The 25,295-nt window shown below is 47.7% G+C and overlaps 1 protein-coding gene and 1 pseudogene across 1 annotated transcript; one reads left to right on the top strand and one right to left on the bottom strand.

Moving 5' to 3' along the window:
• Positions 1-1,512: 1,512 nt before the first annotated feature.
• Positions 1,513-10,395, bottom strand: ZNF114 (zinc finger protein 114). Its single transcript, XM_061388866.1, has 2 exons — positions 9,270-10,395; positions 1,513-5,960 (listed from the first exon to the last, which is right to left on the bottom strand). The coding sequence occupies exons 1-2, from the start codon at positions 9,439-9,441 to the stop codon at positions 4,774-4,776; spliced, it is 1,359 nt and encodes a 452-aa protein (XP_061244850.1). The 5' UTR covers positions 9,442-10,395; the 3' UTR covers positions 1,513-4,773.
• A 13,768-nt stretch (positions 10,396-24,163) lies between these two features.
• LOC133230869 (large ribosomal subunit protein uL5-like) lies at positions 24,164-24,747 on the top strand (annotated as a pseudogene).
• Positions 24,748-25,295: the final 548 nt, after the last annotated feature.

Genomic DNA, 25,295 nt, shown 5'->3' with positions numbered 1-25,295 from the left:
GTAATGTTACAATGGGGAATTCCATCTCTTTCATCTCTTTTTCCCATTGATTTGACAAATATTTGCTGAGTATTAACTATGTGCCAGGGGTTTCCCAAGTGTCTTAGTGGTAAAGAATCTGCTTGCAAGGCAGGAGACACACGTTTGATCCCAGGGTCGGGAAGATCCCCTGGAGGAGGAAATGGCAACTCACTCCAGTATTCTTACCTGGAAAGTTCCATGGACAGAGGAGCCTGGTGGGCTACCGAGTCCATGGGGTCTGTCACAGAGTCAGACACAGCAAGTGAGCACGCACGCACGACTGTGCCACACATGGTGCTAGGCTCTGGGGATATAACAGTGAATAAGAAATTTAAAAACTGGCATTTCAGTGACGTCCCCGGTGGTCTAGTGGTTAGGACTCTGTACTCCCAATGTAGGGGGCCCAGGGTTCAAGGGGGCCACTCTTGCCTCCTCTTGCTGGGGCATGGGGGACGCTGGGGGTAGACCCCACACTCTGAAACTAAGTTCGCACGCCTCAACTAAAGATCCCGTGTGTCACAGATAAGACCCGGCTGTAGCCAAATAAATATCTAAAAAAAACCCCACAAAACTTGCGATCAACTCCCTTTCAGATAATTTCTTCGTCCAGAGCAAACATTCCTGGTCTCCTGGCTTTTGTCTTAGTAGGACTCTGCCGTCAGGTGGCGCCCGTACCCCGCCATGAGTGGGTTCTGCTCTGTTCTGACTCAGCCCAAGCCACTGGGATTTCTTTGAAGTCCCGCTTGCCGCCGCTGCTGCTGCTAAGTCACTTCAGTCGTGTCCGACTCTGTGCGACCCCATAGACGGCAGCCCACCAGGCTCCCCCGTCCCTGGGATTCTCCAGGCAAGAACGCTGGAGTGGGTTACCATTTTCTTCTCCAATGCATGAAAGTGAAGAGTGAAAGTGAAGTCGCTCAGTCGTGTTCGACTCTTAGCGACCCCATGGACTGCAGCCTACCAGGCTCCTGCGTCCATGGGATTTTCCAGGCAAGAGTACTGGAGTGGGGTGCCATTGCCTTCTCCGCCCGCTCGCCGCAGGATACGGTTTTTACCTATGAATAGGATTCCTCGAGCAGAGCACGGCAGGAGGGCGCAGGCAGTCACTAAGGGATGAGTGGCCATCCTAAGATAGCCACTCATCCCTTCTTTATTCCACTAAACGCCTCTGTGAGCCAGATGATGTGCCCCTCCCAGAGCTCATACTCGGATGGGGGAGGACAGACAAAATGCCAATAGGGAGGCCTCCCCACCTAGTCTGGTGCAGGACACTGGAGTTAGAATTTTGCCCTCTCCCAGTGGGGCTGTGTGACCTTGGGCAGCTTGCTTAGCCTCTGTGTGTTTCCTCTGCTCTAAAAATGGTACTAATAGCACCCACTTCATAGGGTTGTCGGTGAGCGTTAAATGAATGAATGTAAAGTACATAGAAGGGCCATGATGTGTTCCTTAAACTCAGTGTTAAAAATTTCCCTGGTGGTCCACTGGTTAACTGCAGGGGGCACATGTTTGATACCTGGTCAGGGAACTAAGATCCCCAATGCTGCACAGTGCAGTCAAAAAATAAAGTTATATAAATATATAGCAATAGCAGTAACAGAAAACACCTGTTCTGAACCCTGAACTTGATGATGAGAACACTGGTAGCTTTGAAACTCAAAACACATCATTTAACATTAACCATTTTCTTAACTTCTGTGCTTTAGTTTTCTCATTCATAAAAAAAAAATGTTAAAGTGTTTATGAGAGGAGTGTTGGTACATAATAAACAGGATGAGGCCCTGATGATGCTGGGAAAGATTGAGGGCAGGAGGAGAAGAGGATGACAGAGGATGAGATGGCTGGATGGCACCACCGACTCAATGGACATGAGTTTGGGTGGGCTCCAGGAGTTGGTGATAGACAGGGAGGCCTGGCGTGCTGCGGTTCATGGGTTCGCAAAGAGTCGGACACGACTGAGTGACTGAACTATATGCAAATACTAGCTCATGTTAAGAAGCACATAAACTTTCACCCTTACTGTATGAAGAAACAAAAACAATCACTGTTGTAGAAGATGGTTAAACATAGACTAGAAAGAAAAACTCACCTTTAATAAAGAAAATGTCCAATTTCTTATGTTATCTAATAACACGTTTCCAAATACATTAAACAAGAATTGACAAAACTGCAAGACTTTGAGAATCTATGTTTTGAGTAGCATTATTTTAATTTTTGAAATATTTTATTTTTGGCTGTGCTGGGTCTTTGTTGCTGTGAGGGCTTTTCCCTACTGCTGCACATGGGCTTCTCACCGAAGTGGCTTCCCCAGGGCGCTGGGGCCTCAGTAGTTGTGGCTCCCGGGCTCTAGAGCACAAGCTCAGTAGTTGGGGTGCACGGGCTCAGTTGTTCCATGGCATGTGGGATCATCCAGGTTCAGGGATCGAACCGGTACCTCCTGCATTTGCAGGCCGATTCTTAACCACTGAACCACCAGGGAAGACCCAGATATTTTATTATGAACTTGCTCAGTGAGTAAAAATGTCGTTAGTAAGAGAGTCTAAAACACTCTTAAGAAGTTTGACCATTCAAATACTGACGAGGCCACCCAACACCAAAGAAATGTACAGCATCTTGAATCACACGAGGAATTATAAAAATTGGTCACATACTAACTTTATCATTCTGAGTTATAAAATCTCCCCCAGAACTGCCCAGCAGTCCAGTGGTTAAGACTCTGTGCTTCCACTGCAGGGGGCCTGGAGAGTTTTTTGGCTGCACCATGTGGGATCTGAGGTCCCCAACCAGACCAGGGATGGAACGCATGCCCCCTGAATTGAAGTGCAGAGTCTTCCAGCTGAATCCCTGGGGATGTTCTGGGCCAGGAGTTCAATCCCTGATTGGGGAACTAAGATCCTGCAACAGGTGTGGCACATACAAAAACAAAGATAAATAACAGCTTCTACTTAACAAACAACAAAACTCCCCTGAAATGCTTCTTAACCAAATTAAGGCTTTGCTTTACGGAATAAATCTAGACATGCAGTCTACTGCAGCCATGAATATCCCCAAATATGCCATTCAAATACAAGAGTGAGAAATTGTGTATTTCTATTTGAGGGTCATGTTACCGGGACCATGATTTTCATTTCAATGATCCTCAAGTTGTATGAGCTAACTCCGGGAATATCATCCCATTTCCAGACTGCTACAAAGGAAAGAGAGAGCAGGGGACCTGGTTGAGAGAGGGTGAAGAACATTCTCTCCTTTCCAACAGCCCTCCAGGAATCCAAACCACCTCCCTCCTTACTGGCAATAAGCTCCATTCACCACCAGATATGAGAAAATCTGAGAAAGGCATTTCTTTCTTTTTTTTTTTTTTTGCTGCATGGCATGTGGGATCTTAGTTCCCTGACCAGGAGTCAAACCCTTGCAGCAGAAGCACAGTCGTAACCATGGGACCACCAGGAAAGTCCTGACAAATGCATTTAAAAACATTCCACAGGGACTTCCCTGGTGGTCCCATGGTTAAAACTCATGCTTCCACTGAAGGGGGAGTGGGTTCGACTCCTGGTCAGGGAAGTAAAACCCAACACACAGTGTTAAAAGAAATCCAACTGTGTTAACTTTGGGAAAAAATCTATGTCTCTTTAGTAAAGAAGATGAGAAGAATGTGGTCAGGCAATGACAGAACTGGTCCCATCACGAGACCAAAATGAAAGTCAAGACAAGTATTTCCTATCAGTACCAAAAAGATCACATACTCTGACCATAATGCGGTCAAATCAGTGGAGAGAAATGGCACCACGGAGCACAGTAAACCTGAGTCTAAATTCAACGTAGTTCAAACAGGGATTCACACGGGTGCAGTGATGCACAAGTGAAATGTTATGAAGCTCCTACAGCTCAAAACTCACGTGGCAGAGCTGAAAGGGTCCGTGGAGAGGCAGTCAGCATTCTTGTGGGATTTTATTAGAAATGGTGGCAAATACAGAATTTTGGTTCCAATGGAAGGAGACATGGATAATGCTAGCGATCGGAACATCTACCCTGTTTCTCTTCAACTATTAGGGGCTTCCCTTCCCCGGTGGCTCAGTGTAAAGAATCTGCCTGCAATGCAGGAGACGCAGGTTCGATTCCTGGGTTGGGAAGATCCCCTCGAGAAGGAAATGGCAACCTATTCCAGTATTCTTGCCTGCATAATTCCATGGACAGAGGAGCCTGGAGGGCTACAGTCCATGGGGGTCACAAAGAGTCAGACCTGACTGAGCTTAAGACTCATTTGTGCCCTGCAAATGAAGAGAGGGAAATAAAGGCTTTCTCAAATCTATTACTGATGAGAGGGTCTCTCTCCAGGGTTTGGTCTCATGTGTAAAGTGAGGGATGAGTATGTAAGGTTTTCCCTACATTCCTTAATCCCATATGATGCCTCTGCAGTGTGAGTTTTATTTTTTATTTTTTTGGCCCTGCAACATGGCATGTGGGATCTTAGCTGCCCCACCAGGGATCAAACCTCTGCAGTGGAAGGGTGGCATCTTACCCACTGGACTGCCAGGGAAGTCCTGCAGTGTGTTTTTACAGGAACTGTACCTTTGAGACAACAGAGGGCTTTCCCATATTCCCTTAAAAAAAATACAAGTGTGAAATCTTACATTTCCATAAGATCTGAGAGTTCAGAGATGTTTCCATCTTTGTTCATTCACTGAGCTCCCTTCCACCACGTCATCCTTCTGCACTCAGTACTTTGAGAAAATGAATGAAGGCTTCTCCCCATTCCTTTCATCCGCAGACCCTCTTCAGGTGGCTTTTAAGACTTGAAGAATTAGTGTAGCTTTTCCCACATTCTTTACATTTATAGGGTTTCTCTCCAGTGTGAATCCTAGTATGTTCCTTAAGCTTTGAGGACTTACTGAAGGTTTTCCCACATTCCTGACATCTATAGGGTTTCTCTCCAGTGTGAATCCTAATATGTTCCTTAAGCTTTGAGGACTTGTTGAAACTTTTCCCACATTCCGGACATTCAAAGGTCTTCAGGTTGTGATTTCTCAAATGTTTATTAAGGTGTAAGATGTATCTGAAGGTTTTCCCACAATTCTCACATGTGTAGGGCTTCTCTCCCGTGTGAATTTCCATGTGTTTCTTAAGGAACGACTGATACACGAAGGCCTTCCCACATTCCCTGCACTTATAGCTCTTCCCTCCCATCGAAGTTCTCCTGTGCGAATCGGAACTTGGAACAGGGACAAATGTCTTCCCACTTTGATTATTCTCATTATTTGTCTCTGCCTCGTAGGGTTGCGTCTGCCCGGCAGGGAGAGAGTTATTTAGGAAGGTGTTTTCACACTGATGAGAATGACGAGGTTTCTCTTTCATGGGCGTCCCTCCTGTCCTAAGGGAGATGTCTCCCTCTAAGGCTTTCCCACGTGGACTGTATTCACAGATGCTCACGCCCATGTACATTTCAGCCTGCAACTGGAGCAGGTCGTTCTGATGATCCATCCGCGCCTTTGATTTCAGCTCTGTCTGAGTTCTCGCACGTGGAATCCACGGTATTTCCTGCCACTTGACTCGGTCATCTTCGTTGTTCGTAGAGATTTTTTGATTACTGTGTAAGAGGAGAATTTGTTTCAAAATATCTGAGTTACGTCTTGGGTTATGTTTCCTCATGGAATCTCCCTGTGATGGCACAATCTTCTGGCCAGGGTTAGAGATATCTCTCGTCTCAGGATATTCCCAGAATCCAACGGGAGAGGCATCTTTCTCGTGGGCGGCTGCGACTTGCTTCAATGTTTGCCCTCTTTGCTTGCCCGGCTCCTCTATTCTATGGGACATCCAGTCTTCTCTGAAATCGGAGAGTCGGGAACCGCTGCTTGCCAGACATGCTCTGTTCACTCCCTGAAATGTCCTTTTAGCAAGGCTGTTCTGCCGAGGGGTCGAGTCTTTGGTTTGATGTCGAGTCGCCCAATCTGAAATGAAGTGGTGCAAAAGTCAGGTCTTTGTGGAAAGGAAAAGTGGGCTGGAGAAAGCAGGCGAATGCCCGTGGATCTCTTTTCAAATGTTCCCTCTGTAAGGAAAATGGGAGAAGGGAGAAAGCAAGAGGAGGCAGGCAGAGAGGCAGAGAGAGATATTGGAATTTGGGACGTATGAGGAGTTTGACTATGGTTAAGATCAGAGGTTCAATACACACAGCAAGATGGTAAGAAACAGTTCTGGGAACTTCCCTGGTGGTTCAGTGGCCAAGACTTGGCGCTCCCAATGCAGGGGGCCCGGGTTCAATCCCTGGTGAGGAAACTAGGTCCCATATGCCGCAGCTAAAGATCTCACCTGCTGCAACTAAGACCCGGTGCAGCCAGATATGTAAATATGATCCTGTGAGATTGAAGGTACAATCGTGAATGCCAAGCATGAGAGAACTGTGAGGACCTATACCAAGATCACAAGTGTGAGGCTTTGTACCAAGGCCACAGACGCGGAGCCCAGCACCAAGGTCGCCTTCGGAACTGAGTCCCATAGCAACCGTTGTCACTCCACTCCCATCCTTCCTGGCCAGCTCCCTGACCCCATATTAAGTAAAAATGCCCACTTGGGTACTCACTCTATAGTACCCTAACCAATCACATAATGCCACCCTTCCAGCAGGAATTTTCTTTGTCTTGAGGCTATAAAAATTGGCTACTAACTCACAAAAAGCATCAACACTCTCTTGTCTGCCAGGAGGTCACCTGCTGTGCTGGTAGCACCCTCATTATCTCTGTTCTTATAAACTCACTCCTTTCTGAAATACTCCATGTCTGGAAATTCTTTTCCAATGCAACCTACGACTGCCAGGACAAACTGGACAAAGAGTCTGTTATGGGTTGAATTTGTGATGCCCCCCACCACTATGGTGGCATTAGTGGTAAAGAACCCCTTTGCCAATGCAGGAGACTTAAGAGACGAGCGTCCAATCCCTGAGTTGGGGAAGATGCCAGGGAAAAGGAAATGGCAACCCACTCCAGTATTCTTGCCTGGGAAATCCCATGGACAGAGGAGCCTGGCAGGCTACAGTCCATGGGGTTGCAAAAAATTGGACACGACTTAGGGACGTCAAGGCTGTATACTGTCACCCTGCTTATTTAACTTATATGCAGAGTACATCGTGAGAAACGCTGGGCTGGAAGAAGCACAAGCTGGAATCAAGATTGCTGGGAGAAATATCAATAACCTCATATATGCAGATGACACCACCCTTATGGCAGACAGCAAAGAGGAACTCAAAAGCCTCTTGATGAAAGTGAAAGAGGAGAGTGGAAAAGTTGGCTTAAAGCTCAACATTCAGAAAACAAAGATCATGGCATCTGGCCCCATCACTTCATGGCAAATAGATGGGGAAACAGTGTCAGGCTTTATTTTTTTGGGTTCCAAAATCACTGAAGATGGTGATTGCAGCCATGAAATTAAAAGACGCTTACTCCTTGGAAGGAAAGTTATGACCAACCTAGATAGCATATTGAAAATCAGAGATATTACTTTGCCAACAAAGGTCCGTCTAGTCAAGGCTCTGGTTTTTCCAGTGGTCATGTATGGATGTGAGAGTTGGACTGTGAAGAAAGCTTAGCACCGAAGAACTGATGCTTTTGAACTGTGATGCTGGAGAAGACTCTTGAGAGTCCCTTGGACTGCAAAGAGATCCAACCAGTCCATTCTGAAAGAGATCAGCCCTGGGTGTTCTTTGGAAGGACTGATGCTAAAGCTGAAACTCCAGTACTTTGGCTACCTCATTCGAAGACTTGCCTCATTGGAAAAGACTCTGATGCTGGGAGGGATTGGGGGCAAGAGGAAAAGGGGACGACAGAGGATGAGATGGCTGGATGGCATCACCGACTTGATGGTCGTGAGTTTGAGTGAACTCCGGGAGATGGAGATGGACAGGGAGGCCTGACGTGGTGCGATTCATGGGGTCGCAGAGAGTGGGACACGACTGATCGACTGAACTGAACTAGGGACTAAGCAACAACCACCGCAAGTCCATGCTGAAACCCCAGTCCCACAACAGGATGCTATTTGCAGGTGGGAACCTCCTGAGGTAATTAGGTTTAGATGAGTTCATGAGGGTGGGATGGGACTCAAAGATGGTGTTACTTTTCTCAAAAGAAGAGGAGGAGACACCAGGGGTCTCTCCCTCTTTGCCATGTGAGAAGGCGGCCGTCTGCAAGCCAGAAGAGGGCCCTCCCAGGAACTGAATCTGCTGGCATCTTGATCCTGGACTTCTCAGCCTCCAGAATGTGAGAAATAAACAACTGTTGTCTGGGCTACCCAGTGCATGGTATTTTGTTTTTATCAGCCTGGACTAATTAGATGAAATGAATTAAAAAAACAACAACAAAAAACAGAGATGAAATTTATACAGCATAAAATTAACCAAAGTGTACAGCTCTGGCATTTGGTACCGTGTAGGGAGAAGGCGATGGCACCCCACTCCAGTACTCTTGCCTGGAAAATCCCATGGATGGAGGAGCCTGGTAGGCTGCAGTCCATGGGGTCGCTAAGAGTCGAACACGACTGAGCGACTTCCCTTTCACTTTTCACTTTCATGCATTGGAGAAGGAAATGGCAACCCACTCCACTGTTCTTGCCTGGAGAATCCCAGGGACGGGGGAGCCTGGTAGGCTGCTGTCTATGGGGTTGCACAGAGTCGGACACGACTGAAGTGACTTCAGCAGCAGCAGCAGCAGCAGGCTACAGTCCATGGGGTCGCAAAGAGTCAGACATGACTGAGTGACTTCGCTTTCACTTTACAACCATCACCTCCATCTAGTTTGAAAACTTTCCCCCTGCCCACCCCACACCCAAGGAAGCCTCATACTTATTAAGAAATCACTCCTCAGACTTCCCCGGTGGTCCAGTGGTTAAGAATCTGCCTTGCAATGCAGGAGACACAGTTTTGATCCCTGGTGTCCCCTTAGATCCCCAGGAACTAACATCCTACGTACTGGGGAGCAACTGAGCCCAGGCGCCATGACTACCGAAGCCCACATGACAAATAAGTCCATGCTCTACAACCAAAGAACAAAAGATCTGGCGTGATGAAATGAAGTTCTCGAGTGCCGCAACTAAGACCCCTCGCAGCCAAATAAATAAATTAAAAAAAGGAAAGCAAAGGATAGACTTCCAGGGTCACGGGGGAAACCATGTCTGCCACCTGGGGGCAGTAGGTGAGTCTCTGGAGCACAGGAGGGGCCTGGCGCAAGTGGGCCCTGTCCGTCAGCAAGTGCAGGAAGAAGGGGCCTCCTTACCCACACAGGCCAGGTGACCGCAGGTCTCCAGGGTCACATCTCTGTAGAGCTGCCTCTGTGCGGCGTCCAGCAGGGCCCACTCCTCCCAGGTGAAGTTCACAGCCACATCTTCGAAGGTCACCGAGTCCTGAACAACACACGCATTTTGGCTCAGTGGGGTATGGACTGTCATCGAGTTGAATCATGTCCCCTCCCCGTTGTTGTTATTCAGTCACCCAGTCGTGTCTGACCCTTTGCCACACCATGGACTGCAGCACGCCAGCCTTCCTTGTCCTTCATCATCTCCTGGAGTTTGCCCAGGTTCATGTCCATTGCATCGGTGATGCCATCCAGCCATCTCATCCTTTGACCGGCCCCACCCCTTCTCCTTCTGCCCTCAATCTTTCCCAGCATCAGGGACTTTTCCAAGGAGTCATCTGTTCATATCAGGACTCCTTAGGGAGTCCCCACCCTCAGTTCAGTTCACTTGCTCAGTAGTGTCTGACTCTGTGACCCCATGAATTGCAGCATGTCAGGCCTCCCTGTCCACCACCAACTCCCGGAGTTCACTCAAATTCACGTCCACTGAGTTGGTGATGCCATCCAGACATCTCATCCTCTGTCGTTCCCTTCTCCTCCTGCCCCCAATCCCTCTCAGCATCAGTCTTTTCCAATGAGTCAACTCTTCGCATGAGGTGGCCAAAGTACTGGAGTTCCAGCTTTAGCATCATTCCTTCCAAAGAACACCCAGGACTGATCTCCTTCAGAACGGACTGGTTAGATCTCCTTGCAGTCCAAGGGACTCTCAAGAGTCTTCTCCAACACCACAGTTCAAAAGCATCAATTCTTTGGTGCTCAGCTTTCTTCACAGTCCAACTCTCACATCCATACATGACCACTGGAAAAACCATAGCCTTGACTAGACGGACCTTTGTTGACAAAGTAATGTTTCTGCTTTTTAATGTGCTGTCTAGGTTGGTCATAACTTTCCTTCCAAGGAGTAAGCATCTTTTAATTTCATGGCTGCAATCACCATCTGCAGTGATTTTGGAGCCCAGAAAAATAAAGCCTGACACTGTTTCCCCATCTATTTCCCATGAAGTGATGGGGCCAGATGCCATGATCTTTGTTTTCTGAATGTTGAGCTTTAAGCCAACTTTTTCACTCTCCTCATTCACTTTCATCGAGGCTTTTGAGTTCCTCTTCACTTTCTGCCATAAGAGTGGTGTCATCTGCATATCTGAGGTTATTGAGCCAGACATCCTGGAATATGAAGTCAAGTGGGCCTTAGAAAGCATCACTATGAACAAAGTTAGTGGAGGTGATGGAATTCCAGTTGAGCTATTTCAAATCCTGAAAGATGATGCTGTGAAAGTGCTGCACTCAATATGCCAGCAAATTTGGAAAGCTCAGCAGTGGCCACAGGACTGGAAAAGGTCAGTTTTCATTCGAATCCCAAAGAAAGGCAATGCCAAAGAATGCTCAAACTACCGCACAATTGCACTCATCTCACATGCTAGTAAAGTAATGCTCAAAATTCTCCAAAATTGCTTCCTGACCTGTATGCAGGTCAGGAAGCAACAGTTAGAACTGGACATGGAACAACAGACTGGTTCCAAATAGGAAAAGGAGGACGTCAAGGCTGTATACTGTCACCCTGCTTATTTAACTTATATGCAGAGTACATCGTGAGAAACGCTGGGCTGGAAGAAGCACAAGCTGGAATCAAGATTGCTGGGAGAAATATCAATAACCTCAGGTATGCAGATGACACTACCCTTATGGCAGAAAGTGAAGAGGAACTAAAAAGCCTCTTGATGAAAGTGAATGAGGAGAGTGAAAAAGTTGGCTTAAAGCTCAACATTCAGAAAACAAAGATCATGGCATCTGGTCCCATCACTTCATGGGAAATAGATGGGGAAACAGTGGAAACAGTGTCAGACTTTATTTTTTTGGGCTCCAAAATCACTGCAGATGGTGACTGCAGCCATGAAATTAAAAGACGCTTACTCCTTGGAAGGAAAGTTATGACCAACCTAGATAGCATATTGAAAATCAGAGACATTACTTTACCAACAAAGGTCCGTCTAGTCAAGGCTATGGTTTTTCCAGTGGTCATGTATGGATGTGAGAGTTGGACTGTGAAGAAAGCTGAGCGCCAAAGAATTGATGCTTTTGAACTGTGGTGTTGGAGAAGACTCTTGAGAGTCCCTTGGACTGCAAGGAGATCCAACCAGTCCATTCTGAAGGAGATCAGCCCTGGGATTTCTTTGGAAGGAATGATGCTAAAGCTGAAACTCCAGTACTTTGGCCACCTCATGCGAAGAGTTGCCTCATTGGAAAAGACTCTGATGCTGGGAGGGATTGGGGGCAGGAGGAGAAGGGGACGACAGAGGATGAGATGGCTGGATGGTATCACCGACTTGATGGACATGAGTTTGAGTGAACTCTGGGAGTTAGTGATGGACAGGGAGGCCTGGCGTGCTGCGATTCATGGGGTCGCAAAGAGTCAGACACGACTGAGCGACTGAACTGAACCAATTTACCAAAATTTGATATGCAGGCATCCCTTGATCTGGCATTTGCATTCATGAGATTATACTCCAAAAATACCCTGGCGAAAACCCCAAATGGTATATGGACATAATTATTTAAATGGAAGGTTATTTATTAAAGCAAAAGAATGGAATATTACTTAGCCATAAAAAAGAATGAAAAATTGCCATTTGCAACAACATGTATGGACCTGGAGAGTATTATGCTAAGTGAAATTAGTCATTCAGAGAAAAACATATACCATTTATCACTTATATATGAAATCTAAAAACAAAAATCAGGGCTTCCCTGGCAGCTGAACTATGGACGGAGGTTTGTAACACTGTATAGGAGGCTGGGATCAAAGCATCCCCAAGAAAAAGAAACGCAAAAAGGCAAAATGGTTGTCTGAGGAGGCCTTACAAATAGCTGAGCAAAGAAGAGAAGCAAAAGGCAAAGGAGAAAAGGAAAGATATATCAATCTGAATGCAGAGTTCCAGAGAATAGCAAGGAGAGATAAGAAAGCCTTCCTCAGTGATCAATGCAAAGAAATAGAGGAAAACAATAGAATGGGAAAGACTAGAGATCTCTTCAAGAAAATTAGAGATACCAAGGGAACATTTCATGCAAAGATGGGCACAATAAAGGACAGAAATGGTATGGACCTAACAGATATTAAGGAGAGGTGGCAAGAATACACAGAAGAACTATACAAAAAAGATCTTAATGACCCAGATAATCATGATGGTGTGATCACTCACCTAGAGCCGGACATCCTGGAATGTGAAGTCAACTGGGCCTTAGGAAGCATCTCTATAAACAAAGCTGGTGGAGGTGATGGACTTCCAGTTGAGCTATTTCAAATTCTAAAAGATGATGCTGTGAAAGTGCTGCACTCAATATGTCAGCAAATTTGGAAAACTCAGCAGTGGCCACAGGACTGGAAAAGACCAGTTTTCATTCGAATCCCAAAGCAAGGCAATGCTAAAGAATGCTCAAACGACCGCACAATTGCACTCATCTCACATGCTAGTAAAGCAATGCTCAAAATTCTCCAAGCAAGGCTTCAACAGTACAGCGAACTAAGAACTTCCAGATGTTCAAGCTGGATTTAGAAAAGGCAGAGAAACCAGAGACCAAATTTCCAACATTCATTGGATCATTGAAAAAGCAAGAGAATTAGAGAAAAACATCTACTTCTGAATCACTGACTACGTCAAAGCCTTTGACTGTGTTGATCACAACAAACTTGAAGATTCTTCAAGAGATGGGACTGCCAGACCACCTGACCTGCCTCCCGAGAAATCTGTATGCAGGTCAAGAAGCAACAGTTAGAACCAGACATGGAACAAGAACAATGGACTGGTTCCAAATTAGGAAAGGAGTACGTCAAGGCTGAATATCGTCACCCTGCTTATTTAACTTATATGCAGAGTACATCATGAGAAATGCTGGACTGGATGAAGCACAAGCTGGAATCAAGACTGCCGGGAGAAATATCAATAACCTCAGATATGCAGATGACACCACCCTTATGGCAGAAAGCAGAGAACTAAAGAGCCTCTTGATCAAAGTGAAAGAGCAGAGTGAAAAAGTTGGCTTAAAGCTCAACATTCAGAAAACGAAGATCATGGCATCTAGTCCCATCACTTCATGGCAAATAGATGGAGAAACAGTGGAAACAGTGACAGAATTTTATTTTGGGAGCTTCCAAATCACTGCAGATGGTGACTGCAGCCATGAAATTAAAAGACACTTGCTCCTCGGAAGAAAAGTTATGACCAACCTAGACAGCATATTAAAAAGCAGAGACGTTACTTTGCCAACAAAGGTTTGTCTAGTCAAGGCTATGGTTATTCCAGTAGTCATGTATGGATGTGAGAGTTGGGCCATAACGAAAGCTGATCGCCGAAGAATTGATGCTTTTGAACTGCGGTGTTGGAGAAGACTCTTGAGAGTCCCTTGGACAGCAAGGAGATCTGACCAGTCCATCCTAAAGGAAATCAGTCCTGAATATTCAGTGGAAGGACTGTTGCTGAAGCTGAAACTCCAATACTTTGGCCACTCGATGGGAAGAACTGAGTCATTTGAAAAGACCCTGATGCAGGGAAAAACTGAAGGAGGGAGGAGAAGGGGAAGACCGAGGATGAGGCTGGATGGCATCACCGACTCAGTGGACATGAATTTGAGTAAACTGCGGGACCTGGTGATGGATAGGGAGGCCTTGCGTGCTGCTGTCCATGGGGTCACACAGAGTCGGACAGGACTGAGCGACTGAACTGAACTGAAGGACGGCCACAGGACCCACGCAAAAGACAATGTGCCGATTAGACCCAGCTCAAACCTCGAAGCCCTGTCTCTAGGAGCAGTGAACCCAGTGCGCATATTCTCAGTCTGACAGTCCCTAGAACTTTGCGGCTCACCCTCAGCACAACAGACAACCCTCCCCCCGCCCCCGACACATTGTGGATTCAAATGACACCGAGCGGGCAAACGCAGTCGGCGCCGGGAACCGACAGAGGCGTCCTGCAAGGTCGCAGCCCAGGGATGGGAGACCCCTTCTCTCTGGGGCAACGTGAAGGGCGCACCTAGGGCTCCTCGTGGCTTCCCTTTTCTCCCGAGCCGGAAAGAATCCGGCCTTTTGCAGGCAGCTGCTCCCAACTCTTCGGAAGGCGACCCGGCCCCGCCCTGGGCGTGGATCCTTGTCCCAACCCGGGAAAATTACCATTTCCCCCCGGCAATCGGCTCCTAGACGGGTCTAGACTGCTGGTGGCAAGCACTCATTCCAGTCCCAGAGGTTTGCAGGGTGGCAGGCGGATGGAACTGTGAAAAAAGAAAAGGATACTGACATTAATAAATAAATAAAAATAACAAGACCCCCACCCCCACCCCTACAGGAAGGATCAAAACCAAGTTCTTATCCTGCCCGGGGATTTTGTACCTGCTTCCTGATCCCCACGGCTCACCGTGGACGGTGTGGCGGGGAAGGTGGTAGAGGCAAGCCGGGAGAGAATCCCCAGACCTGCACCTTCGCCAGCTCCGGGGGAATCGTCCCAGGAACTGACCCCACCCTCAGCAGATTTGCATTTCCGGCAGAACCTTCCCGCCAGACCCTGGAGGCAGCCGGACCTGCTGCGGTCCCTCCGATCTCCCCGCCTCGGGCTCTCCCTGTCCCCGCCCCCTCCCCACCTACCCCGTCCCCCGGCCCACTAGAAAGTTCCGCAGCTTGAAAGCCAGCGGCGCCGCCCTGTGCCCCGCCCGGAGAGGACGAACACTTCCTTAGGAAAGGGAGGCATTTAAAAATCTGTGCTTGATGGAGGGACTTCCCTGGCAATCCAGTGGCTAGGACTCCCCGCTTCCACTGCAGGCATCGCGAGTTTGATCCCTGGTCTGGGAGCTGAGATATCACACCACCAAGTGGCCAAAATAAATAAAAATTTTAAAAAGGATCAAACAGATCTATGCTGTAAAAGGGCCAAACCAAATGGAGGGCCCTCAGTCTCCCTCTTGAGCCCCGTTTCCTCCCCACCTCCATCTTTTAGGACCTACTTGCCTGTTGGATGATGGTTTGCTATGACTGGAAATCCACTTGCTTATGACAAAGGGGAATTTGTTGTTGTTGTTGTTTGGTTTGGTTTTGGCCACACCTCAAGGCTTGCAGGATGTTAGTTCCCTGACCAGGATTGACTCCATGTCCCCTACATTGGAAGCTTGAAGTCCTAACTACTAAAAGACCAGGGAAACCCCAAGATGAAGTTGTCTTTACAAGTGATGGAAGAAATGTTGACATCATGAGGTATTATTGTTAGAGCCAAACACCCTGGGAAGCAAAACTCACTCAGAAGGACATCGTGGATAGTGGAGTGCAGTTTATTACACCGGCGGGTCCCAGACAGAGTTTCCTCCTTAGCCAAGGACCCTGACCGATCTTTGTGACAACAGCCTTTTATACCCGAAGTGTACATGCCCAAGCCCACATCCCCACATTTCTCAAGTCTGCTCTGGAAAATGTTAGGAAGAGATACAAACAGGTTGTAGTCATGATTCATGTTCTAAAGGTCATCTAGTCATGTAGTGTAACCCTCATCAATGGGCATTATTAGAACTACAGAAAGTGATCGATTATATAGTGGATTATTGCATTCTTTTTGGCTCTGGGGAGTCTAGGTACGAGGTCAGCCTGGTCTGGTGTTTATCCACTGGGGAGGCTTGGTTACCAGATATGTAGTCCAAAGTTCGCGGAGAGTGCAAGATGGAGTTTCCTTCCCTTTAAAACAGAGTCAGTTTAGTCAGGGCAACCCGCTCCTTTCCTCCTTCATTCCCCTCTCATGATGCTCTCAAATTCCAGTGTGAGCATCATTCATAGGGATGTACTGTACCCTGGGTCTTCTGGCATATATTTGGGTGAATGAATTCAATCTCAGCAAAACAAAGTTGACAATACACTGGAGAATGCAAGGTCCACATGACAAAATCAACCGAGCCACTATAACGATGGCCAATGGTTTTCCACCAATCGCCCTTTATCCATGACAAAACAGAAGTCCAAAAAGGAATATTATCATTAGATATAGCTCTTACCTGGTTTTTCATGTCTTCTAGAGCGCCTGATACATTGCCAGATAAATCAGGAATATATACACAACACTCAACTTTAATTGTAGCACAGGTCCCTCCCTGAGCAGCCGTTAAGTATTTCTAAAGCCATCTGATTTTGAATTACTGCCTTTCTCATTTGTATTTGTTCTTCACTTAAAGTTTGGGTCACCTTTGTGTTGTTCAGGAGGCCCTGTTTCATGAAGTTAGTTAGAGCTTCTACTTCAGTCATAGTATCTGTTGTTCCTATAGATGGTATGAACAAGGCAGCTATGTAATCATACCATTGAAACACGGACCTTGCCCGCCGTGCATGTAAATAAGGCAAATTTACTGGAGCTTGTTGTAAGGATGGCTTAATACTTCCCTGAGCAAAGGCAAATCCTAAAGTGCAGCGGCTGACCCAACAGACTGGAAGCCAAGGACACAAATTCAATCCACGCTGCCATTGGGTACCGTTAGGTACCACTGATCGGATCCCAGGGTTGTTCTTCCAGTCTGAACCTGGCCAGCGATAGGTGACCTTTAATATTTGTGCACATTGCTCAGAGGAAAAGTATCCCACACATTTTAATTCTTTTGGATCTACAGGATGGTCACCAAATCCAATCTTCTGTTCCCTTTGCTCCCAACAGATAGGGGCAGGGACAATAGGCTGGCTTTGATCTGGAGTCCTTCAAAAATATTCGTCTCATATCTGGTCAAATTGTTCAAAGTACCTGAGGGACTGGCCCTTTTTACTGGCCCTAGAGTTCTCATCCTTTTTTATTTTTAAGTAAAAAGTATAGGCTTTTGTTACTTCTGTAAAGCTTGCATTTACTTCAAATCTCACCCCATGGCCTTGATCAGTCTGATTAGAGTCCACTTTACACCAAGAAAGAAGCGACAGGTTGTGAATAACCAAAGAAAGAAATGTTTCTCGTTGTTGTCTCAAAAAGGAACAGAGGGGGCTAAAATCTCCCTTACGGAGAGGAGACACCCACCAAGGAAGTCCGTCCATCACTGACAAAGGCATGGCTCCACAAACCCAACAGTTAGACATGTTATCAAAGTCTGCATAAGAATGTGCCCACGAGATGAAAATGTTCTCTTGTGCTGAAACTGTGGCGAGTCTCAGGATGATGCCGGCAAGCCCATGTAGCAGAAGTTGATTGCAGAGCTTCATTTCTGCTTCCTCTTTTTTAAGATGATCTGGGTTTCACAGGGATCAGCAGGGTCCCTTTGTGTAGTCCACTCGGCATCCTCAGGGTCTGCTTGGTATGTCTTCTTCACCCTTCTGTGATGCCTCCAGGGAGGGACACCTGCAACTTTAACTGCTGTAGGCGTAGTTAGAACAGCAGTGTATGGGCCTCTCCACTGTGGGGCCAAGGAGTCACATTTCCAGTCCTTGACCCACACCTGATCCCCTCATGAAACTCATGAATCTGTTTCTCAAGGGGGAATGGCACCCTTTCTTGGACAAACTTAGTTCCCTGGTTTATTACCTTACCTAATTGTTCCATTTGCTGTGAAATCCCATCTCCTCTTACCTGTGGCAAATTTGCCAACACCTGTCTTACTATGGGAGGGGGTCTCCCATAGACAATTTCATAAGGAGAATAACCTTGGGAATGCAGGGTCACTCTTAATTTGAGCAAGGCCACTGGAAGTAAGTCCATCCATAAACAGTCAGTCTCTATGATACATTTTGAAAGTGTTTCTTTAAGGGTTTGGTTAGTTCTCGGCACCATTCCGGAACTCTGGGGCCAATATGGTGTATGTAATTTCCTTTTGACATTTAGAGCTTTACATACCTGTTGAATTAAATCATCTATGAAAGCAGGGCCGTTGTCTGATCCTATACTGGTCGGGAATCCAAATCTGGGGATTATTTCTCGAATCAGACAGCGAGCCACTTCATTTGCTTTTTCAGTTTGGGTGGGGAAGGCCTCTACCTATCCTGAGAAGGTACATACCATGACCAGTAAATAACGATAGTGTCTGTAGGGTTTCATCTCAGTAAAGTCCACTTCTGAATGTTCAAAGGGAAGGGTGCTCTTTAACTGTATTCCTGGAGTTTTCTGTTTATGTCCGGGAGCAGCACTGACCTGTGAGCAACCAGAACAGTTCTGGGATTCCATTTTACACAGGGAAGAAAGCCGTGATATTAAGAAATATTTCCGAATTAACTTTTCCATTTTGTCACATCCCAAGTGGGTAGTCTGCTTTACCCTAGACACTGATGAAGGGGCCAATGCCTTGGGAACTAGCAGCCTGCCATATGGCAGCTCTCACCAACCCTTTTCATTCTTGGTGGCCCTTTCTGTTTCAGACAGCTGGTCTTGGGCCGGGGTACACTGTGGGAGAGTTGTTAAGAACAAAAGTCTTAACAATCCCGCCCCCAGCACCTCCAAACTCCTCAGTCGCTCGTTTTGCGGCTCTATCGGCCAGCTGGTTTCCCCAGCTGCGGGCTGTCCTCTTTTTGGTGACCCCGGCAATGTATCACTGCTATTTTTTCAGGTTCCCATACAGCATTGAGTAGGGTCAAGATTTCTTCCTTGTTTTTAATGTCTTTTCCATTAGCTGTCAAGAGCCGTCTCTCCTCGTATAGGGCCCCATGCACATGCAGAGTAGCGGTAGCGTACCTGGAGTCAGAGTAAATGTTTGCCTTACCTTTTGACAACTGGAGGGCCTGCATTAGAGCCCATAATTCGGCCCGTTGAGCAGACGAGTGGGATGGCTGAGAGCCAGCCTCGACGCCGGTCTTCTCTGTGACTACCGCGTGCCCCGACAGCCGCTGTCCTTGTTTCACCAGCCCGGTGCCATCGGCGTACGGGGCCCAGTCTGCATCCGGGATTGGCTGGTCCCTCAGGTCAGGTGTGCTAGCATAAACTTCTTCCAGGATTGCTTCACGATTATGTGAAGGTCCACCTTTCCCCACAGGAAGGAGTGTAGCTGGATTTAAGGCCTGACAGAGCTCAATAGTAACATGGGGGTTCTCTCATAAAAGTCCCTGGTATTGGGTAATCCAGGACGTTGACAACCATTTGTGGGGACCCCCTCGTAGTGAAGGAGGAAACAGAACAGGCTCTATCTTGAAAGCAGGACTCCATCTTGGGCAGGACTGTGGACTTTGAGCTATATGCCCAGTATCTATGGAAACGACATACCCCCAGAAGGAAGAGCCCCAGGGCTCTCCATTGCCTAAAAGAATATCCTAGTTATCTGTGTAACCGAATAGAATCAAACATTCTATTATGCTTATTGGGGTATGACCACAGGCCTATTGATAACTGCCCACTGTTAACTACGTAGGCTTAAGGCATATGATCACGGGTTAACTTTGATTGTATCTTTTTCCTTTGTTCAGACTAGTTTCAGGGAACCTTATACACTTCGGGTATATAAGGTTTTCACAAAAACTGGTGGCGTCCTTGGCTAAGAGGAGACTGCCTTGGGCCCGCCAGTGTAATAAACTGCACTCCACTATCTGCAATGTCCTTCTGAGTTTGTTTCCCAGAATGTGTGGCTACAATAGTGGGAGAGCGTTGACCTCATGGGGGACTTTTACGGTTAAGTTTTGGCCCAAAGTCAGCTTGGTCGCTTCTCGGACCAGTAAGGCAACCGCGGCAATTGCCCATAAGCACCCAGGCCACCCGGTAGTAACGTTGTCCAGCCGTTTAGAGATAGGCCACCGGTCGGTCCCATGTCCCCACAGTCTGGATTAACACCCCCATAGCCACGTTGTCCTTTTCAGTTACATAAACAGCGAATGGCTTAGTAAGTTCTGGCAGACCCTACGTGGGTGTCGATGTAATAGCCAATTTTTACTTTTCAAAGGCTTGTTATTGCCTCTCTGTCCAATTTAGTGAATCCCCTTCTGGCCCTGCCAGTTCGTATAAGGGCTGGGCCATCTGAGAGTATCCTGGGATCCAAATTCTACAGAACCCAGTGGCTTCCAAAAAGTCTCGGACCTGTCGTAGGGTTTTTGGTTGTGGGATTCTCAAGACTACTTCTTTCCTAGACTGGTCCAACAGTCTTGTGCCCCTTCTCAGGACAACCCCAAAATATCTTACCTCCTCCTTGCAGATCTGTGCCCTTTCCCTCGAGACTTGGTAGCCTGCTTCCATCAACATCTCTAGCAAAGCCTTAGTTCCTTCCCAGCAGTCCTCTTTATTCTCAGCAGCCAACAGCAAGTCATCCCCATACTGTAGCAGCCAGCATCAAAACTGTTCTGGCTGGAATGAGTTCAGGTCGGAAGCCAAGGCTTCCCAGAAAATGGTCAGGGAATTCTTAAATCCTTGTGGGAGGTGAGTCCAAGTGAGCTGTTGTTTAGTGCCTCCTGCTGGATCTTCCCATTCAAAAGCAAAAATGGGTTGAGATACTGGAGCAATAGTCATGTATTTTTCCAGTAGTCATGTTATGGATGTGAGAGTTGGACTATAAAGAAAGCTGAGTGCAGAAGAATTGATGCTTTTGAACTGTGGTGTTGGAGAAGACTCTGGAGAGTCCCTTGGACTGCAAGGAGATCCAACCAGTCCATCCTAAAGGAGATCAGTCCTGGGTATTCATTGGAAGGACTGATGTTGAAGCTGAAACTCCAATCCTTTGGCCACCTGATGCGAAGAGCTGACTCATTGGAAAAGACTCTGATGCTGGGAAAGATTGGGGGCAGGAGGAGAAGGGAACGACAGAGGGTGAGATGGTTGGATGGCACCACTGACTCAATGGACATGAGTTTGAGTGAACTCCGGAGTTGGTGATGGACAGGGAGGCCTGGCATGCTGCGGTTCATAGGGTCACAAAGAGTCGGACACGACTGAGCAACTGAACTGAACTGAACCAAAGCAATGTGGATACAAAACAAAATGCGTCCTTCAAATCTAGGAAAGTATAGATCTTAGCACTCGGTGGGAGGAGGCTGGCAAGGTGTAGGGGTTAGGAACTGTGGGGGTGGAGTTACGGCTGCTTGGTTGACTAATCTGAGGTCCTGCACAGGCCTGTAGTCCTGTCCCCCTTCCTTCTTAACTGGCTGATCGGTGTGTTCCAGGCTGACTGGACTTCAATCCGGATGCCTGCCTGCCGTAGCCTATTTCTATGTCACAAGATGCCAACTCAGGCCTCCAGTAGTAGCGGGTACTGATGTTTTCTGACTGGTATAGCACCGGGTTTGAGTTCTATTATCACTGGAGCTTGCTGCTTGGTGAGTCCAGGGGTTGGGGGAAGGTTATCTTCTGCCCAAACCTCAGGGAATTGTTGGATCGGCTCTCTCTCTCGATCATTTAACCCATCTGGCTTCCCTTCTGGAGGGTCATGCCACCTCCATTCATCTTGAGGTAACCCATCTTGAGGGGTTACCGAGAAGGAGAGTAAATAAGTGGTCGAGCCCTAGGTGGGTCTTTCTTGGGGGTAAAGGGTCACTTGTGCCCCCAATTTAGACAAATCTCTTCTCAACAGGCATTCAGGAATATACAGGAATTCATGAGTCACTTCCAGGCCAGTCCCCCATCTGGCATTTCCGGGGTAGATGGAATGGTCTGATCAGCTTTTCCCCAGTTATTCCTCCTATAGCAGTGGCCTTCTCTGAGAGGAGTGCCACCAGTTTGGTCACCGCTGACATTTCTGCTCCTGTACCCACCACAAAGTCAATCATTTGGTCCCCCACTTTTAGTTTTACCATGGGCTCTCGGGGACCTTTTGTCTTTGAGCCCCGGTACCCCTTTTCAGTCTCTAGTCTGGCCAGCCCTATAACAGCTGATGCCAGTTCTTCCCCCTACTGCCCCCGGCCCCACTATTCTGGGGGCATTCATTTTTCCAATGGCCAAAGCCCCATCATCCGGTGCCTTGATTTGGTTGCAGGGTGGTCCTGGGCTTCCTTGTAGGAGGCTTGCTGGGAGACTGACCCCGATTTAGAGGGGGTGAAGGTTTTGGGGAAGGCCCAGGGAGGGGCCTTCCCTCGATCCTCTGATCTGTTGTCTTGTTATCTTCCTTCCGTTTTTTTTTCTCAGCCTCCTTTTTCTGCCTCCACGTCTCTGTTTCAGAACACCTTACCAGCAATCTCAATTATTTGTGAGCTGGTCTTGGCTAATACTCCGTCTACCTTTTGGAGCTTGCGTCTGATATCAGGGTAGGCTTGAGATACAAAGCCTGTATTTATCACAATTTGAGGCCCAGCTGCCTCCGGATCTACTGGTGTATAAAGTCTACAGGTCTCGCAATATTTCGTAAAGCTCAGTAGGTGTTTCAGTTTCCTTTTGGACTACTTCGGTAGGTTTTGCCATGTTCATAGGCTTGCGGGGGCCCCCTTCTTGAGACCTTGTAAAATAGACGCCCAATATTTCTCAAGGCGGGCCCTTCCTTCCTCTGTGTTATAGTCCCAGTCGGGCCTTCCATCAGGGGTGGCTAACTCTGCCCACCGCTGTGAGTTCACAGTACCCTCGGGGGCCATTTCTTGGAGCCATTTTCTAGCCTCAGTATGGACCCTGTGTTTTTCTTCAGTGCTGAAGAGGGAGACTAGCAGCTGGATTATGTCATCCCACCTAGGACGGTAGGTTTGAAAAATAATCTCCATCAGCCTGATCATGCCCTGTGGCTCCTCCGAGTACGGTGGACTGTGTTTTTGCCAATTTAGTATGTCCATAGAGGAAAATGGTTGGTAATAGTAGGCTACGTGAGGCCTGAACCGGGGGCTGTTGTAGCTGAGGGACATTGGTAGTGGGGCCCTTTTCCCCAGCTCACTGGCGGAGCGCAGCCTCTGTCTAATTCCTGGGTGTCCTTTCCCCTTTCTGTCAGTACTCACTGGGAGAGGCAGGTACAATTTAGGAAGTTCGGCTGGGGCTGAATCCTGTGGACTTTGACCAGAGGTTCCTACGGCTGGGATCTGAGCCTGATGAGGTGGCGTCTCTACGACCTCCCGGGGGGCAGGTAGGAGAGCAGCGGCTGCTGGATCGGGCATTCAGATGGCCCCCCGGTCCCGGTGGAGCATTGGGTGGCAGGCGTGTCATCCAGCATGGGGGGAAAGGGGGCAGATCGTCCCTGTCGGAATCCTGTAGAATTTCCTTTTTGTCATCAGTCAATTATTGTGCCTTGAATATTTTTCCTTTCCATTTCTGAATATAGAATCTTGCCCAAGGGGGAGGATCTTGAGCCAGCCATAACCATGAATCAATATAGAGATATTGATCTGAGTGTCCTGGCTCTCCTGGGACCACTGCATAGACTGCTTTTACTCTATTTAAGTCCATGGGGCCCTCTGGTGGCCATCCAACTCCCAGAGAGCGCCATTCAACCTCACAGAGTACACGGAGCAGGTTAGGCGTCATCTTCACCCCGTAATCTCCTCCAAATCACTTCTTAAAATTCTTAATCATGCACTCCACTACAGTTGCTTCAGATTCACTTCCTCCCATTTTGCTTACCTCCTGGGATATTCTTCTCTCTTCCCTTTTCGTTCTATTTCCACTCAATGAAACATTTAAATTGCCATTCTGCCTCCTTCTTAATTGGGGTGAGAAGAGCCTTACCTGCCAGATCCCAGAGGGAGAAGGGGGATAGGCGTATCTTCACCTGCCGGCCGGCACGGCCGAACCAGAACACCACGTGGTCCAAGACTGTTTCTCCTCTGATTTTGGAAGTCGGTTCTGCCTTGGTGGGCTTGATCGGGTGCGGATGAAAACACAGATGGGTTAAGTATCCCATGTCCCAGGCCATCTCTGGAAAGGCCAATTCGTATTCACTTGTGTCCTTCTAGCCTGATAACCCTGAGGGGATCAAGAATTCCACAGCAGCTCTTCCTGTTTTCCGTCATGGCGCAGGATCAAGGTGAGAGAAGGAGAACCCCATGCGGGAACTTCGCATCCGCAAGCTCTGCCTCAACATCTGCGTTGGGGAGAGCGGAGACAGGCTGACCCGGGCAGCCAAGGTGCTGGAGCAGCTCACGGGCCAGACCCCAGTGTTCTCCAAAGCTAGATACACTGTCAGGTCCTTCGGCATCAGGAGAAACGAAAAGATTGCCGTCCACTGCACCGTCCGTGGGGCCAAGGCGGAAGAAATCCTGGAGAAAGGTCTAAAGGTGCGAGAGTACGAGTTAAGAAAAAATAACTTCTCAGATACTGGAAACTTTGGCTTTGGGATCCAAGAACACATCGACCTGGGGATCAAGTATGACCCGAGCATCGGTATCTACGGCCTGGACTTCTACGTGGTGCTGGATAGGCCAGGTTTCAGCATCGCAGACAAGAAGCGCAGGACAGGCTGCATTGGGGCCAAACACAGAATCAGCAAAGAGGAGGCCATGCGCTGGTTCCAGCAGAAGTATGATGGGATCATCCTTCCTGGCAAATAAATTCCCGTTTCTATCCAAAAGGTCAATAAAACATTTTCAATGAAATGAAAAAAAAAAAAAAAAAGAATTCCACAGCAGATGGGACACCTCCTCGGGGAGGGCAGAATACAAGCACACAAAGACCAAGTTTCTTCTCCCAAAGCCCTCTCTCAATCGCCTGGTAATAATTTACCCCAAGACGGCGCAGACACCACCTCTTTTGTGACATTCACGGTCAGTGTGTGTCCCCTATTCCTTCCCATGGGGTTGATCAGGACGGTGGGATCCTCCTTCCCTGAGTGCTCAACTCCCCTGCTGCCGTCCACTACCCACTAATGTTAAAAATCCGGGCATCAAGAAATGGAATCTTTCCAGAAGGGTGAGGCGCCCTCCCCCCTCTAGAAGATGCGAGTCGTGAGGCCTCGGAGTAGCCCCAAATGGGACTTGTCTCCTTACAGTGAGGAGCTTCCCGGCCAAGGCACCAAATGTCATAGCCAAACGCCCCCGGAAGCAAAACTCACTCAGAACGACAGCGTGGATAGTGGAGTGCAGTTTATTACACCGGCGGGTCCCAGACAGAGTTTCCTCCTTAGCCAAGGACCCCGACTGATCTT

The sequence above is a fragment of the Bos javanicus genome, chromosome 18 (genome assembly GCF_032452875.1).
Source record: "Bos javanicus breed banteng chromosome 18, ARS-OSU_banteng_1.0, whole genome shotgun sequence".
Classification (NCBI taxonomy): domain Eukaryota; kingdom Metazoa; phylum Chordata; class Mammalia; order Artiodactyla; family Bovidae; genus Bos; species Bos javanicus.
This window is presented reverse-complemented; position numbering and strand designations above follow the sequence as displayed.